General features: G+C 36.4%; 1 protein-coding gene across 2 annotated transcripts in view; it reads left to right on the top strand.

Moving 5' to 3' along the window:
* Positions 1–17,759, top strand: part of RNF111 (ring finger protein 111) — a 54,408-nt gene that overhangs the window by 17,602 nt on the left and 19,047 nt on the right. For both annotated transcript variants that reach the window (XM_026084029.1, XM_026084030.1), the window contains exons 3-7: positions 4,111–4,237; positions 11,233–11,396; positions 14,111–14,311; positions 15,744–16,063; positions 16,931–17,186. In XM_026084029.1, coding sequence (XP_025939814.1) covers positions 4,111–4,237; positions 11,233–11,396; positions 14,111–14,311; positions 15,744–16,063; positions 16,931–17,186 — 1,068 coding nt within the window. The remainder of the gene's footprint in view (positions 1–4,110; positions 4,238–11,232; positions 11,397–14,110; positions 14,312–15,743; positions 16,064–16,930; positions 17,187–17,759) is intronic.

Raw genomic sequence — 17,759 nt, forward strand, 5'->3', positions numbered from 1 at the left:
TTGATGAGTAAGGTAGTAGTAGTTATACCTTAAGTAACATTGAATTTGCTTAATCTTCATTCCAGACTGAAGATGACTGGTCACTGACTGGTGTGTGCATTAAAGCAAGTAAATGCAGTGTACCTTGTCATTATGGACTGTATAAAAATGTCTCATATAGTGGACTGCAAAGTCAAAAGTAATGCTGAGAAATACATGCAAGTATTTTGTCATCTGGTGTATTTCTGGGAGTTTTTTTGTTCCCCATACCCTCCTGCCCCCAGTGTGTTTTGTAAATAATGCAGTACATTAAAACAAGGATTTACTGAAATGCCAAATTCTGTTTTATTTATGTCCTACTAAATAACAACAGGAAATACAAGTTCTTGGTGTATACACACCAAATATGTAGGCACAGGTACCTTAAGGAACTGTTCAGTTGTTTACTGCTAATGTGTAGCTGTAGATTTGTCAGATGGCTTGTAAGAATTACATATGTGATAAATATTTGAGGTGTGCAAGTGCCTCAAAACTCTCTCCAGCAAATATTTTTAGAAGCAATATAGGAAAACCTCTGAAAATCCTTTTTTTGTATTTCTGCACATCAGTCACCTCACTAAAGAAGGTTGTCTTCTCCCTGACAGGGTGATGCCCTTTTAAAATTCAAGTCAAACTAACTTGTACTACTCAGAGTGAAATCCCAGTGAAGTTCACCTTCAGGCTTTAACTTAGCCTGCAGACTTACATTACGGGAAACTACAAAAACATTGTGGCTTTGCTAGGATTGGGTTCTGATAAGTTCAAACCATCAGGCTTGAATTTTAAGGGTACTTAGAGAATTTATCTGTATTTTTCTCAGCTTTGATAGTATGTAGTGTTCAAAAAAGCATCTTAAATTTCACTAGTTCTTAAGTATCAGTACAGTTTAATTCTTAAAAATGTTACCTCTGCTTTTTAAATTAACTGCTCTAGTATTAGGAAAAAAGGTCGTATATATGGTCTTGCTGAAGTTTCAGGAGAGACTTTCCTTGCTACCAAGGGATAGGAAGTAGAGTGGCTGCTCATGTGCTGCATGCATATATCCACCCTACATTCCTCTCAGCCTGGCAAGTGGGCTGTTCCCTGAGACTTCGTCTTGACACGTTATTTCAAAGACTTTTATTTGTCTTAACAACACTATCCTTTGCTCTGCTTTGTAGAAGCTTTTGTAAGTTTAAACTGATGTGGTTTTGTCTGTGACACTTCAAATACTGCGTTCTCTTCCTTATAGTAATGCATTGGGAGAGGCAAAGAAGAAACAGTAAATCTTGTTGACAATGAAAAATCAGCTTTTAATACTACTTACTACTGCTGGCTCCATGGCTTGTATACTTCCATACTTGATAGAGGATTATAAAGATTGCATCAGTGTTGCTCATTTTTTCTGAAGTTTTACTATTCAGCTAAATTTTTGATTTCGTTTTTCAGATAAAAGTATTTAATGAAATCAGTTTATATTGGCTGATTTTTCTAATTCTTATATGCTGTTCTCCCAAACAACTACAGTGTTCTTAAAACATATGAAGTTCATATGAGTGTTTTTCTCCCCATGGTGTGCTGTTAGACCAATTTTAGTAGGTCTTACATGGAAGCCATGTTTATTTAAAAGTAGGTATAAAATTGCATGTGATCATTAATTATATTAATACTTTTTCCCTAGGAATGAAATCTTGCCAAATACCTTACAAATACTTGCGTAGAGATTTTTTTTTTCCCTGACAGTCTTCATTTTGAAGGAAGTGTGTATTGATAACTTGTATAGTTGTTCTGAAAGTATTTTATGGGATGAAAACCTTTTGATCATTTTGTGCTTTTGACTTCAGAAGGTGCTATTAAAGCCTGAGCAGTAGGAAGTGGCAGAAGGTTGGAATTTAGCTAACCTATATCCTATTTATAACAAATTTGACTATTTTCCTAAATATTCTCATAATTATTGTGGAGCTTGTGAAAACCTGTTCAGCCAGTAACAATCCTGATGGTTTGGTTTCTACAGTCTGACTTGTACGTAGTCTGTAAAATCACATCTTGAGTAAAGGTTTGCTTAAACAAAGGATTAAGTAAAATCAATGCTCAAGCCATGACAAAGGTGAGTGTCTGAACTGTATAGATATTCACTTGTGGATTTTCTTTGGTTTTCTTGAGGTAAACTTGTGCCAGAATTTACGTAGAGATGGCACGTTGGAATTACACAGCATATGATTTTGGCCTCTAGGAGGTGCTGTTTATTTTCAGAAATATAATAGACCATACTTCAGTCTAAATCTTCTGCTTTTGCACCTGTCATAATTTTCAACAAAAATTGAATTTGGGGACGTGCGGATCTCCAGGAGTGCCCTCAAACTTACTGTGCTTCAAAAAAGTGCACGTTTGGAAGCACAGATTTGGGTCGGGGGAGAGGAATGCTTGCTTTTTTCTCCTAACGGACCTTTCATCAGCTGTTTGGCTGGCTAGTTTTTTGCAGTTTTGTTTTTGGTTTTGGGGTTTTTTTGACAAGTGGCTATGGTGGCTGTGTACAGAAGCTGCTTGTTTATTTGCCTGTGATTTCTAAGCTGTCAAAAACATGACCTTTACTTCCGAATGTGGTAATGACTTTAGCTGCCTTTCACTTAGGCTAAATGGCCTTTTTCTATTTTCACTTTTAGCAGGGGCTTTGTTTCTTAGACATCGTAACATTCTCAGTTTCTCTTTCCCCAAACCTTTCATGCAACTTCTCAGAACTGATTTTGCCAGTTATTGCTTCTGATCAGAATAGCTTGGTGAATAACAGTATTTGGAAACATGGATTTTAAAATCTGTCAAGGAAAAAGAAAGAATCCACCCACCCCTGAAATTTGTCAGTGTGTTTCAGTTGTAGTTGCATAGCTGAGTGGTTGCGGCGATCAGGGATCTGTCATAGCGGTGTGCGTCCTTTAGCTAGACCAGGAAGCTGGTGCTTCGTGTGAACAAAAAAGGAACGTGTGCCTTGTTTCCTAGAGCAGCTGGGAACGGGCCGTGCAGGCCGTGGTACTGACTTGAACCAGACCTAATTGCTCAGGCACCTTTCTTGAAGAAATCGACAGATCTCAAGATGGTCAAGTTTGCCATTTCTAAGCTATCTAGCTCATACTTATTAAATAAGTTCTTTGGTGCTCAGTGGTATTGCTATAGTGAAATAACCCAAAGCTCAATTTAAGTATTCTAAGTAGCCCAAACTTGTCATTGTCACTGCTGTAGCTGGAGAAATGTCAGGGTATTAGGCTGGAAATTTAATCACTCTTCCTGAGTTAAAAGTGGAAATTGAGCTTCCTGCCACAACTTGTTTGTTAATTGTCCTGTGGTGTTTTGGATGTTTTTTTGTTTTGTTTTTTAACCATTGATAGTTTTATTTTAACTTTATGTTAAAATGATTATGTTAAAATGTTAATTATGAATGTCACTGAAAATGCAGATTTAAATATGCTTATAGCACCAGTGGATTTGTGGTCTATATTTTGTTTTAGAGATAATTTATGTACCTGGTGCCTCATTTTTGCCCTGTTGCCATTGTTTAGCCTTCAGGCTTTAATGCCTATAAAAACATGAAAAAAATAGTTATTCATGATAATGAACCACTACTGCTTTGCTAATGTTCAAAAGAGTTTGTTTTGTTTTCATAATAAGCGACAGGTGTTCTTTGGTGTTACAGCTAATAAAATTCATCAGATTTGTTTTCAATACATAGTGGAATGGAAGCTTGCTTATCCTTTTTTTTTTTCTTTTTTTTTCCTTTTTTCCTTTTTCACTTTGTGTCTTATTGTGTAGCTAATTTACTAGTAAGTGTGGAAGTTTGAGATTTACTAATTATGTGTTTTGGAATAGCTCTAAGTGAAGTAGTATGTTTTGTCTTATTTAAAGCCTCTGAAAATTTATGTACTGGTGATGAGAGAATAAAGCAGAATTGCAAGTTTTAATAATTAGGTCATTTATTTGACAGTTGCATTTACTGTTTGGAGGTACACTGCAATTCTCTACTGACATATACATTAAGTTTAGGGGAAAAAGATAGTCTTTTATAATGACAGCTCTTGAGAGAGATGACGTATACAAACTTTATTCCTCTTCTTTCCTTATCAGGAAGCATTGATGAAGATGTTGTGGTGATTGAAGCATCCTCTACTCCCCAGATCACTGCCAATGAAGAAATAAATGTTACCTCGACAGATAGTGAAGTGGAGATTGTAACAGTTGGTGAAAGCTACAGGTGAGGCTTGCATGTGCTTGTATTAATGCAATCTCGTTTGTCTTCAAGTTTTTTCACAAGGGTCTGTATCATTAAAAGCCCATAAGGTAATGTTGTAGGGGTTCTACCAACATGCATAGTATGCATTTCTGATTTAAAACAAAAAAAACCCACAGCTCTCCCAAGCCTTGAAAATTCCACTTATCTGGAATTATTGAGGTGGTTGTAGTTAGGATGCTTGAGATGGCAGAATTTTGGGGGAGCAAGTCTGTGCAGTGAGATGCTGGAGATGAGAAATTTTAGGTTGGGCTGTCTGTCTAGGAATTAGCAGAGCATTTCTCTGCAAAGCATCCCAGTTTTTTGAAGCTTCCTTTGCTGCCGTCATGTGTACTTTCCCGTTCTTCCATGCCTCCATGTAGATTTTGTTAAGTATTTGCTTGATTTCACAGAGTCCATTAGGGTGGAGTTTCTTGAAGCAGAAAACCTGAAAATTCCACGTGCGTGGAACTGTTAGAGATGTCTGCATGTTAAATAAGTTTGTGGATGTGAGGACAAAGTTGTAATAAATGAAGAATTAATATCTGTTTGAGTAAAACAATGACAAAGGAACAATAGACAGTAGATTATAAAAACATTTCATCTGTTTGTCATTAGATAGCTAGTGCTTTCATTAATGCAGTTTCATATTTAAGAAACCAGACAGGTCATCTTGCAAAAAATCACTTTTATTGAAATAAATGACACTCTAGAACCAATTTTAAGACATGTGCGTATGTAGTTTTCGTGAACGCTTCTTAATAACACTGCTCTACTTTTTTTTTTTGAATTCTACACATGAAAGATGTCATACAAAAATATGCAGCCTAAGTTTGTAGCTGAGAGGAAATGGGGAGACGTGAGAGAAATCAACATTTTAAAATACATTTCTTGAACAATGTTTTTTTGTTTCCTCCTGTTGAAGGAGTGGTAAAGGATTTTTTTTTTCTTTAAGAAAGCTAAAACTGCAGAATCAACAGGTGCTCTGTCTTAAGAGGGCTAAAACACATTCCAGAAACAGTTGATTTATCTACATGAATGTGTGTTTGTTGAGAACAGTCATTAAAACTTCAGAAGCAGCATGTATGCTTGAAAAAAATTGAGCGATTTAAGTTCTCTTTAGGCTCTTTAGCTGACAGATAAAGCTTTAGAGTGTGTTTTTAAAAAAAAATGAAACTGATTGTGCTTATTGAACATTACGTCAAGACCTAATTAAACATAGATAGGATGCTTTTAAAAATTTACCTTTCTCTCTTCCTAGCCTCAGTAAGAAATGGTTCCTGTAGCAGCCGTAAAAGGCTTGAAGGCAATTACTTGATTCCTTCTCCCCTTTCCCCCTGTGATGTTGCAACCAAAACAGCAGCAAAAAACCCTCTCATTTTTATTGATGTCAGTGGTGTCTTTGCTGGTGACTTGAGTGAGAATGAGATTGAACCAAGGGCATTTTCTGATAAATTTTGGTTTATTCAGTTTGTCAGGTCTTCTAACATGTAGATTTTTCAAAGGAATTTAATTTTTTAGTATCATAATGGAATGGTGAAATAGAAGAAAGTTTTATTCCTTAACCCTTTATTCTACAACCATCAACTGTTAAGAAGAGACTTTACTTTGAAAATGTTCGGATGAAAATGTTATGAAAAGACTGCAAAAGTAATTGGGTTTTGTTTTGTATTTGGAAGTGTCATGGTTTTATGTAATAAAAATACAGTAAAAAAACAATTCCAGGAAGCTTGCTATAATGAGAGAGAGTCTTAAATGCACATCATGAGCCCAAAATGTCAGAAAATCTCTCTTCTATGGTAATCTTTTATACTTTGAACTTAGAGTACTTCCTATGCAGATTTTCTTGCGGTTCAAGCATATCAGTTTTGCCAAACCACAATCTAAGGAACAAAGGCAGCTCTTGGACAGCAGCTCAATACAAAATTGTAAACTTAAATGTTGTGAATAAACTGAACATTATGAGGGTTGTTTACCAAACTCAGAATACTGTTCATGGCAAAATAAATATTTCTTAAATAATTTCTATATAAATGAGATGGGTTACTGTGGTTTTTTAAAGACAAATTGTTTTTTGAATGAGAGTAAAAAAAAAAAAGTCAGATCAGATTTGCCAAAATGAAGATACATCTTTCATTACTGCTAGTTTTTCTTTTCTGTGGAAAAAAACAAAGGCTAACTTTTGGTGCTTGTTATGTGTTGAATACTACAGGACTGAGACTCATTCTGTTCTTTTCAAAACATAGTTATTAGTCAAGTAACAGTATGTATGCCTGTAATACATGAAATTACAGAGTGCAAATGAATAGTAGTGAAAATTGTAGATTTGAGAAAGCTTGCATAAATTCAGGAGGCTGTCACTTTGAGATTTGTCTATATATTAAGTATTCTGCAGGGAAGTTGCAGCTTGTTTACTCCTGACAGTTTCAAAAAAAATCTTAAAATTCTGAACTGTTAATCTTGACATCAGTAAATAAAGATGGATGTAAGAGTAGGCTCTTTACTTAAGCTGTGATAAGAATCTTGTATAGTTGAGATATATTTAAGTGTTTTAAAGCTGATTTCTGTTTCTTTCTAAATAGAAAAAAAAGCGATTATTTTCTAAATATATTGTTAAGCAAGTGACTGCGTACAGTGCTCTAGTATAATGTAAGGAACATCTTTATTTACATAGCCAACTTGCAGCTGCAACTGACCTTAAAAGAAATTGATGCACTTGAAGCTCTCTTGCATGAGTAAAGTCTTTTGTATGAATTAAGTTGTTAATACCTGAAGCTCAGCTGATGGTTGAGGGCATATACTCACTCTCTGGGCATTTTAGTACTAAAGATCAGAAAGAAGGGAATAGAACTCATGAAGTGCTTAATCTGTCTTTTTCCGAATCGTCCTTTCGATCATATCAAGTCTTCTGAGGGAGAGAAGAAAGCTACTGGAAAAAGGAAAACAAGCCAGCATTCTCCATGTAACACTCTTGTATGCATAAGAAACTCAAAATGTTTGCGTTTAGACTTGGAAAAGTCAGAGACAAGGAAATACGTTCATCTTGAAAACGCTGAGGCAAATCCTGTTTTGATGTAGAACAGGAGTACATTAGCGGATGTGAGATCAACTTTCAACATTAACAATTTGTTGTGAGCCGGAAAAGCAAGTAAATGGATAAAGAAGATAAAAAGAGAAAATTCCCAGAAGGAAAATTGTCTCAAAGAGAAAGTGGGTGCATAAGTGGAAAGCAGTGGTAATGCTGGATAGGGAGAAGATAAAGTTTTGAAGCATTAGACTCGTGCAAGAGGAAGGGTTTTTTCTGCAGTGTGTTCAGGCAGCCTTTTGGAGTAACTTTACAATTCCACTCGTGAAAGTGTTAAGCTTCTTGTGACAGTAAATGATACAATTTTGTACTCACTTTTAAGCCTTCTGGTTTCTTAAGTGTAATATTGTATGGGCTTTGGTTTTTTGTCCCCCTCCCCCCCCTTTTCTCCTACCTTATAGCATTTGTTCCTTGTTATTTTCATCCACTCTGTTAGCGAAGTCTTGCTCTGATGATTGTTATTTTAGAAAAAATAAGGCGATCAGATAAAATTGACTGTGGCCTCTGGGAAAGGCAGTAATGGAACACTATAGCCCAACAATGAATAAGTAGTGCTTGATCCTAACTATAAGTAGTATACATTGTTAGTAGTATCAATGTAAGATTGTCCCGCAGATGGCCACTCTTTTTGCTTTTTCAGAAGTGAGGAGGAGACAGTTCATGAAGATCATTTCCTTATTTTGATTCACTCCTGAAGAAATAATTCTGAAATTTCCTAAATGGAATAAAAATGACTTGTTTCTAGAAAGCTGCTTTTGGTGGGAATCTTAAAGCTGTAGTTCCTTTTAAGCTCTCCCACAATTAAGGATTGGAGACCCAAAGATCTGCCTCGTTAACTTAAACCAAGAAATTATCCACAGACTTCATGCCTCTGTACCAGCCACCTTCATCACTGCCAGATTAGATAGCAAGAATCCTGAGAGCATCTGCATATAGGCAAAGTAAACAAACCTAGATGTACTGGCAATTGTACATCCCTGCCTTTTGGGGAGGGGGTGCATTACTTGAAATTCTTGCGTTTCATGACATTTCATGACTTCTAATACACAGATGATGTAGTACATAAATATTTTATGGTAGTTTTGTCCTGCTTTTCCCTTCTCTTATTTCTTTCCACTGCCACCCCAGCATGCATAGACACTTGCAGTTGTGGATTCAGGGTCTTCCACCGCTGTTCTTCAGCAGATGTTTTTATTGTGTTCCTGTGGAAACCAACATTTTTTAATTTGAATGAAAAAATGTCTCTCCATCCTATTTGTCAATCCTCACTTATTTTTTTATTGCTGAATAGTTTGTCTTGATGGATTTGACCAAGTTGCTACAATGTTGGTCACATGTTAATCATTCTCTAGCAGCCAGTTATGAAGAAGATTCGTTTCAGTAAAGACCAGATTCACACATGCACACCCACGCGCACACCCACACCCCCCCCCACACACAGAGTGATTGTAGCTACAACATGTTCTCTTGGATAAAAGATGGAGTCCAGAGGCTCTCTGGATAAAAGATGGAGTCCAGAGGCTCTCTGGGTAAAACCTTGGTTGTATTCTTCAACATCCTCGATGATACTTCCTTTCTGCATAATCAGCTAGTGTTGCTTTTTGATGGAGGCTCTAGGACTCCTGTTTCATCTAGACTTTCTGTCTATCCTGCTGTTTGTTGAGGAAAAAACACACTATGCTTTTTGAATCAAAGGTCTGAATGTAAGTGATATTTCCAGGTTGTCTTGAGGGTAGCAGTGGTTGCCCAGAAGAATAAATGCTACTGCACCTGTGGATTTTGCAGAGCAATAACTCTAGTTTCTGAGGATGTTGAATGTTAGTTCTTTTCTGTTATTAGAGCTGGTTAATTACTTGTCTGATTCTGATTGATTAGCTTTGTGGGAGCAAAATGCAAATGCTCTTCTGCTTGTTTTCTGAGTGGCTGCTGGTGAGATGAATTGGTAGCCTGTTGAATCCGTACTCAGTTGCATGCATATAGAAACTTGTTGTTTTCCTTACATCGCGCACCCAGTGTCTGGTTTGAGAAAATTGCATACAGAAGTTCGTGTGTTGGTCTCTTCCATGTCCTTCATTTTTCACACTTCCCTGTACTCCATCAAGAAGTTGGTATGTAATGATGATTACTCCCTCCTCCTCCTCCTCTCTCTTCTTCATCAAGGTAGGGCTGCTTCCAAGTAGAGAGAAAGTAAACCATTGTGATAAAGATTAACTACAGTCTCAAGCAGCAGTGTGGCAGTTGGAATCATACCTAGGAGGATGAGATAACATCTACCAAACTGCTAGTGACACCCTTCCCTGACAGTCCTCTTTTGGCTAAGAAAAAAGGCTATTACAGTCTGGTTTTGATTCTTCTTAGCATTAAACAAAGTAAACATTTTAGCCATACATACTTTACAGAAGTGAACCAACACAGTCATTTTGAAATGATATGGACTTATCCAGTGACAGAATATACACACCAGCACATAGATAACATATTCATTAGTCATTCTTAAGTAAAATATTGTCAGAATAATGTCCTGTTTAATCATGACAAGGAAATAAAGGCCAAGACATGTAACTTAAGACTGTCTCAATTCAGTAGTTCTTTGTTTTCAAGGAAATAACAGGACAGCTTAAACTTCAAAATAAGAAATTTCAGCAATAGAAGTTCATAATAGGAGTTGATTAATACGAAAATGTTCTAATCATAGTTCCAGTTCCATTTTACTATGCCTTTTTAATGATGGATAAAGTACTATAGAAATATACTCTTATTTTCTTTCCTAGTGGGCTATACAGATGGGGTAAAGGGAATACAGGCAGAGTATAAAAATAAGCTATGAGCTCCATGGTGATTTTTGTAGTGTGTTGTTGGCTGCTGTGGTGTGTTGGGTTGTTTGTTTGTTTTAAGTGAAGTCATTCACCTTTCTTCAGTTTTCCCCTTCTGAATTTTTACATTGTTTTTTCCAAATTGGAAAATCAAGCATTTGTTTTATGTAAATACTGGAGAGTCAAAGGTTTTTGGCAGTGTGAACTGGCAAATATAATATTGTAAAATATTTTTCCCTTAATTAAAGATAGTATCCTCTTAGTCTGAACTCCAAAGTATCATTGACTTGAGTGTTTAGCTTTGGATGACTAAATTGAATAGAATGGATGCCAAGTGAAATGCAACAGAAATAAAACCATCAATTTCCTTAGGTATGGTACAAGCTTATGTTTTCCTTTCCTTATGTCACATTTCATTTAAGTTTCATTACTCTATAAGCATTATACAAAACTGTGTTTATTTTTAAGGGGGGGGGAATATAACATTCAAGAGATAAAAGTCTGGAGATTGTTTGTGACTTTTTAAATTTAGGTATAGAAATAATCCCCTGAAAGTATTCTGTCACAAGTAAACATGCATAAGAACTTAGTATTTACAAATCTTTATGATCTTTACACTCCAGTCATCACTGATGGATCTCCTGTTTCACAGACAGCATAAGAATAGTGTAGGATTCAGAGACTCTCATATCCTATTAGCATGTTAAAACATAACATTAGATAATATCGCTGTCTGACTGCAACTGTGGGTTTTTACATTGCATTTTGTACCACTCTACCTATATTTGTTCATAGGTACATGGGAGAAGAATTAGTCTAAAGGCCTCTAAGCTCTCCCTTTTGGATGTTTGCTATTATGTTATCTGGTAAAGGCAGCAGTAGTGTTTGTAAATACTCATCCAGTGATTGTGGAGTAGCATGGTATTTGAACCTAAGAAAATACTTTTCTAATAAAAATGTATTTCAAATAGCAGTATATTCTGAATTAACTTTAGTGACCAGTCAACTTCTTGAACAGTGAGAAAACTGTATTTAATGAGAGCAAATTGATGTCGATACTTAAGGTAATACCTTTTTTTAAGGTCTCGTTCAACACTCGGACACTCAAGATCGCACTGGGGACAGAGCTCTACTTCTCATGCTGCAAGACCACAGGAGCAGCGTAACCGTAGTAGGATTTCAACAGTCATTCAGCCACTGAGGCAGAATGCAGCAGAAGTAGTGGACCTTACAGTAGATGAAGATGGTAAGCTGCATCGATCTGAGAAATCTCTTCCTTTTTCAGAAGCAAGATGGTCAGTCAGTGTAAGGGGAGTGGAATTTTAACACCATTTTTTTAAAAAAGTCTCAGTTCTTTAAAAAAAAAAAAAAAAAAAACTTCTAGCCTGTCAGAAAATTCTTGTGTGTATTGCTAAAATTAAGAGTCTAGGCATTCCTAGCTAGTCTACTAGATCTAATTTTTCTTCCAAAAACTGACTTGGGTATGTGTCTGAGAGCTGACTCACCAGGCAGAAATTACAGAACAGGTTAGAACTACTTCTCTAAAAATATGTGATTATTTCAGTACAATACTATAAAAGGAAAACCTGTCACTGGTGCATGTGCTTTGGAGTACTGTTCTTTCAAGCCTTGGAGTGGTGGTGGTGGTAGTAAAAAACAAAAACAAAAAACCCCCAAACAAACAAAAAAAACAACAACAAAAGAACTAGTAAAAGTATATTACAAGGTTTCTGAAGCTTTCAGTGTTTCCTAACATTAAAACCTTCTGGCAGTTAACTAATTTATTCCTGCTGAAAATCATAGGATCAATTTTCTGGTATTGTCAAAAGTTAAGGGGGGGGAAAAAACTTACCTTCTCTCTCCCCCTCCATCTATTTATTCCTCCCCCCCTTCTCCTCCTAGTATTCTTTGGCTACATACGACTTCCCATGTTTAACAGAAATTCTGTCTTGTGGTTCCATCACTTGTTTACTGTACCACTAGTAAGTGTCTTGCAATATCTTGTTCTTTAAGATGGAAAAGAATAGGATTCTCTTCTTTGTAGACTTATTGTGAAATATCCCATCAGTGATACTGTTGGATTGGAAATTACATTTATTGGTTTAATTTACTCTTTTAAATTCAAATGGTAGAATTTGGTCTTGAATTTGGACATCAGATTCCTGTTTTTAAAAAAAAAAAAAATCTTGATGAATGATTATTTCTGCAATATATATCTTTAAGACCAGCTGGTTTTGCATATCTTTTTAGGATGAGTCTTCTGGCTTTTCAAGGATATTGTCTTTATAAACATCGGATTTCACACACAAACTATTGTAAAACCTGAATTAACGCTGTCTCACAAGGCAGCTACCTGCTTAATCATAGCTCTACTGATATCTTCAAAAATACTGCTCTTAAAACTTTGCTAGCTACTTACCTGAGCCTACAGGTCGCCTCTCCACAAACATTCCTGAACTGATGTCTGTGAAGTCTGCTGAAATCCACAGTTTCTCTCCTTAGCCTGGGATTGACCAGTCCTACTGGCTTTTAAATGGAAGACTGCTTTTGGGGGGAAAACAGAAGTGTCTCTGTTGTTGATAAAACATCAAAACAGTAACAGGCTAGCAGGGTGGTTGGTGCTGAAAGAATTAAGAAATGCCTGACCACAAGACTGCTTTCAGAATTTATTAGCTTCCAATCTTGAGTACTATGTGATCACATATCAATTACATTTAGGCTCTAAGTGACCTATATTCTCACTGTTTTCTCACTGAATTTAGATATTAATAGACTTCCCCCAAAATATTTTCCTTGAAATAAAACTAATTTATTGGAACACCACATTAAAATCCAAAGGAATGTAAGCATAGGCATCGGATTACAGGCTTTATAATGCAATGAGTTGGAAGGCTGCAAAAAGGAAGATGTGTTTATTCCCTTGCTTGCTGAGCTGCTGTTAGAGCTATTAGATTTAGAGAGAAATCTTGAAAAACAGTCATATTTTACTTTGAGACTTTCAGTGTAGGAGATGTAATTTTAAACATCTTGACTCTCTTTTTCTGATATTCATGCAGACACTTCTACTGAAAAAGTAGAGCCTGTTTCTGATGATCTTCACTTTTATCTCCTATTCATAGTCGTGTCATTGCCTTGCCAGTAATTGGGGAGAAATTTCAAACTTATAATCAAAACCGGGCTTTGAAAACTAAATTTGAATTATGCCATCACGTATCTTTTTAAATATTAACTTGTTTACAGTTGTGCAGTAGAGAGCAAAATTTATCAAGGGTCTGGTGTATTTCCCTCAATCTGATGAAATATAGTCAGCTATTATGTTTATAATCTGCAGAATGAATGCGTATGTAGTTTTAATGTGTGTTGAGACTGGAAGACTAGTTTATTGTGCTATAGCCTTTAGTACTATGCATCTGGAATGACTGAAATTTGTAAAGTAGTACTGCTAATTGAGATATTCTTGTGCTGTTTTGGGTTAGACATCTAAATTTTTTCTGTGTTTTGTAGGCATTAAAAAAACATAAGGGTAATGCCTAATCATGGATTAGTTTGCCTGTGGATTTATGAAAGACTGTAGTAAATGTTTGAGTCAGTGTTTTCATCATAAAGTACCAAAGTAACTTAATTTCCTTTCTAGTAGTGTTTTATCTAGAAAATAAAATTCTTGATATGGCAGACTTGGTTTAGGAAATGGTTTTGTATTGACTCTTAAAATTTTAGTTAATTTTTTTTTTTTAAATAAAGGGATGCTAAGGCTGTTCAAAAATGGTAATTTTCACACATAAACCAAACCGAATTAACTTTTGTGTGTTATACACATCAGGCTTTTGTGTTCTGACTTTCTCAGCCTCTGGCAAGACCAGAATCCAAAATTTCTTGTAAGATAGTTTAAAAAGAAAGAAAACAAAAAACTAACAGCTTTTAAAACTTAAAGAACATGTAATTTTTTTTTTTTCTCACTAGAGCCAACAGTTGTGCCAACCACCTCAGCTAGAGTGGAGTCCCAGGTCGTGAGTTCAACTTCCAGTAACAATTCTAATACGTCTACCTCAGAGCCAGCCTCTGATGCAGCTTCAAACGTCTCCAGCAGCCAGCCCCCCTCCTCAGCACCCGAGACTTTGACTAGTCTTCCCAATAGCAGCACTGCTGGTACTTCAGCTGGAGGTACAGAATAAGAGAGCCTTCTAAAACTGTCACATTGCCTACTAATTAATAGCATAAAGGAGAAAGAGGGAGTTAATCAGACTTCTCTAGTTAAAATACCTGTGAGCTTTTAGGACTGAACATATCAGTAGTAAGTTGACACTGGTTAGACTTGCTGTGTAAACTTGAGTATCTCAATAAAGTCTCCCCAAAGATAAATGAGGTCATGGAGGAGCCTCTTTCTGCTCCTGTCTGTCAGGATGGTTCAGTTATACCTAATGGATCACATCCTTTTTGAAGAGGTAGAATGTAGTAGGTAGGATGCCAGACTCATTCACTGGGAATGAAGTCTTACACTGCAATGTGTTGTAAAGTTTGTTTTTGTTTTTTGGTTGGTTTGTTTTTAAATATGTATTATAAGGAAAAATGAGGGATGTGTGTAGGTTCCTTGAATCTGCCCATGTAGATTGCTTGTAGAGCTGCATGTACAGGTAGCATAATTACTAGACTTTGTTAAAGTGAGACTTGTCTCTAGCAGTATTGATAACAAAAAGAGCTGATAACTTTGAAAAGAAGTATATGGAACCTGTTACAAAGGAACTTCTTCCTGTTGTTACTGGAAGATTGACAGTATCCGTTAATAATGGATTGTGGAAGCCATCTTTTCTGAAAGTGGGATACTAGACTAAGTTTGAAATTGGAAAGGACCATTAAGCCATATACTCTATTCTCTTGTTTATCACAAACCAGTTGCTTTCCTGCTGGCCACAGAAACTTATTTGACAGTGGGTTTTTTCGGGGGGAGGTGTTTTTGGTTGATTGAGGGCTGTTTTTGAGTTAGTAGGCAGTTAAGTTAGGCATTGGCTACTGATTGAAGGTTTGAGGGAAAGACTGGATCTCTCTAAAACAGCAAAACAACCCCCCTAGCAACCACCTACAATAGAATAAGTTCTTGGAGGTGAGGATTGTGACCGTGGGTAACTGTCTCTCCCTTTTCACTATTATTGTGATGTTGGGGTGCCTCACAACATTCCTGAAACATGGGTGCTCTGCCTTTTTCTGCAGGTCAAGCAGGATACAAAAAAAACCCATGAATGACCACATTTGCACATGAATTTGAAGACAAAGTGTAAAAATAGGTTTCTGCACACTAGTCACAGGGACAATCTTTCATCTTTGTCCTACTGATAACTGTCTTAAATTAGTGGAATAATAAGGCAAGACTTTCTCCAGTAGCTGTCATGAGTACATCCACCTGAACCATTCAGTTTTGGTTCATTTGCAGGCATAGCTGAATCCTCTTTTTTGTATCCAGTTTATATATGTGTTTTGTTTTAGTTTAAATCTGTTTTCCAATCTGTTAATTACTTAATGCTTTTATTTCAGCCCCTGTTTTACTGTGATCAGCTTACTAATTTCTTTCTTTTCAACATTAATTTTGTTTAATTTCAAGATGATATAAGAAGAACTGCATCTAATACGACACTGGAAACTGGCCCTCCTGCCATGCCAAGGTTACCGTCATGCTGCCCTCAGCATTCTCCATGTGGAGGACCTTCACAGAATCATCATGCATTGGGACACCCCCATACAAGCTGCTTTCAGCAGCACAGCCACCACTTTCAGCACCACCACCACCACCACCACAACCCTCATCCAGCTGTTCCACTGTCTCCTTCATTCAGTGACTCCAGCTGCCCTGTTGAAAGGCCTCCTCCAGTGCCTGCACCTTGTGGAGCAAGCAGCAGTTCTGGCACTGGTTACCATGACCAGGCATGTTTAACTTTTGTGGCTCTCCCTTTGCATTTTGAAGTCGTATTATAGGCATGAGAGAATGGAATAGAATAAAATAGGATGCTGAATTGTGTGTGATTTACTTATTTTCTGTAGCAGGTATTATAAAAGGAAACTAAAAGGAAAATTTAAAACATGATACACATATAGCAAAATTAAAAATGAACAAAAAGTCATAACTCAGTAAATAATCATTTGCAGCTGACATCCTCTTTAACTGTAAGATGATAGTGACTTCTTAAAACAAATATTAACACTTCAGAATATACTCTGCAGATCATAAAGCAGCTGAATGATTTGCAAAACTGCTAAGGGAAGAAAAATTCAAGTCTAATTTTCTGTTTGTAAAAAGTATAAGAGTTGCTTTTCTAAAGATTTTTAAAGATTATTTATTTATTTTAAGCAACTGAAATCACAGTTCTAAAACAGTATGGTTAAAAATCTAAGAACAGTACTGTGCAACTTAATTGACAACATACACTTAAAACATAAACCAACTTAATAGTTCTGTAACACTTATGTTAGGCACAACTAAACAAAATGCTAAAGCTTGTTGTTTGCCTCCAAATAGTTCAATGAATGCTGCTCTCGCATACTCACTGGTTTACCCAAAATAGGTTTTTTATACAATGTAGTGTAATTAATTTAATCCCTTTCCCCAGACTGAACAATTTAGGATTAAGAAATGTTAAGCATATTTTAAGGCTTTGTTCTGGAACATTCTTAAAATGCAAAAATCCTATTCCCGGTGGCTTATGATAGTATAGTTTTTATCACAGTATATTTAAAGATGACTGTTTTCAATGTTTGAAGAACTGTTTGAGAACAGATGTTTTGTTTACACAGCAGGCATTGCCAGTAGACTTAAGCAGCAGTGGTATAAGAAGTCATGGAAGTGGTGCTTTTCATGGGACATCTGCTTTTGACCCCTGCTGTCCTGGTTCTTCATCTCGAACTGCAATTTATGGACATCAGGCTGGTGCTGGCCCAAGCCAGTCAATAACAATAGATGGATATGGATCGAGTATTGTTGCACAGCCACAGCCACAGCCTCCTCCCCAGGCATCACTCTCCTCCTGTCGACATTATATGCATTCTCCATGTAAGTACTGCCATTCTAACAACAGGTACTGGGTACCTGGGTGTGGGGGGGGCAGACACAGAAACAGCTTCCCTGACACAATATGAAGACTTTTACTATCCATTTGCTTCAGTCTTAGAATTGGCCTGACAATACAAATGTTAAGAAATGTATTTAAACATTTTGGCTCTTTCTGTCAAGGAATTAAACAGAAACAATCTGAGATTTCCTTTGAGAAGTCTTTGAGTGGCAAAGTTGAGTAGCAGCTCTTCTTGCAATAGACAGATTTCAAAAAATAGCTATATATATTGCTGTGCGGACCAGTATGTTGGGAAAAGATCTAAGGCTTGACTTTTGGTTAACCATTGTGATGTCCGGAAGATATTTTTTACTTCATTGGGTGCATTTGAACTTAAACATGCCTAATTCCAGAAAACTTTCTCCTTTTCCTTGCAGTTGTTTTAATTACGTAGTTCTGACATACACATATTAAACTCTGCTGTCTCCTGTTGTTATTTGAGATAAGCAGCCTCCTAGATTCTTTATAGATACTTTCTTTTCTATCCTTTGTATTTTAGTAATGCCTTTTTCCTT

The sequence above is a fragment of the Apteryx rowi genome, unplaced genomic scaffold (genome assembly GCF_003343035.1).
Source record: "Apteryx rowi isolate R43461 unplaced genomic scaffold, aptRow1 scaffold_624, whole genome shotgun sequence".
Classification (NCBI taxonomy): Eukaryota; Metazoa; Chordata; class Aves; order Apterygiformes; family Apterygidae; genus Apteryx; species Apteryx rowi.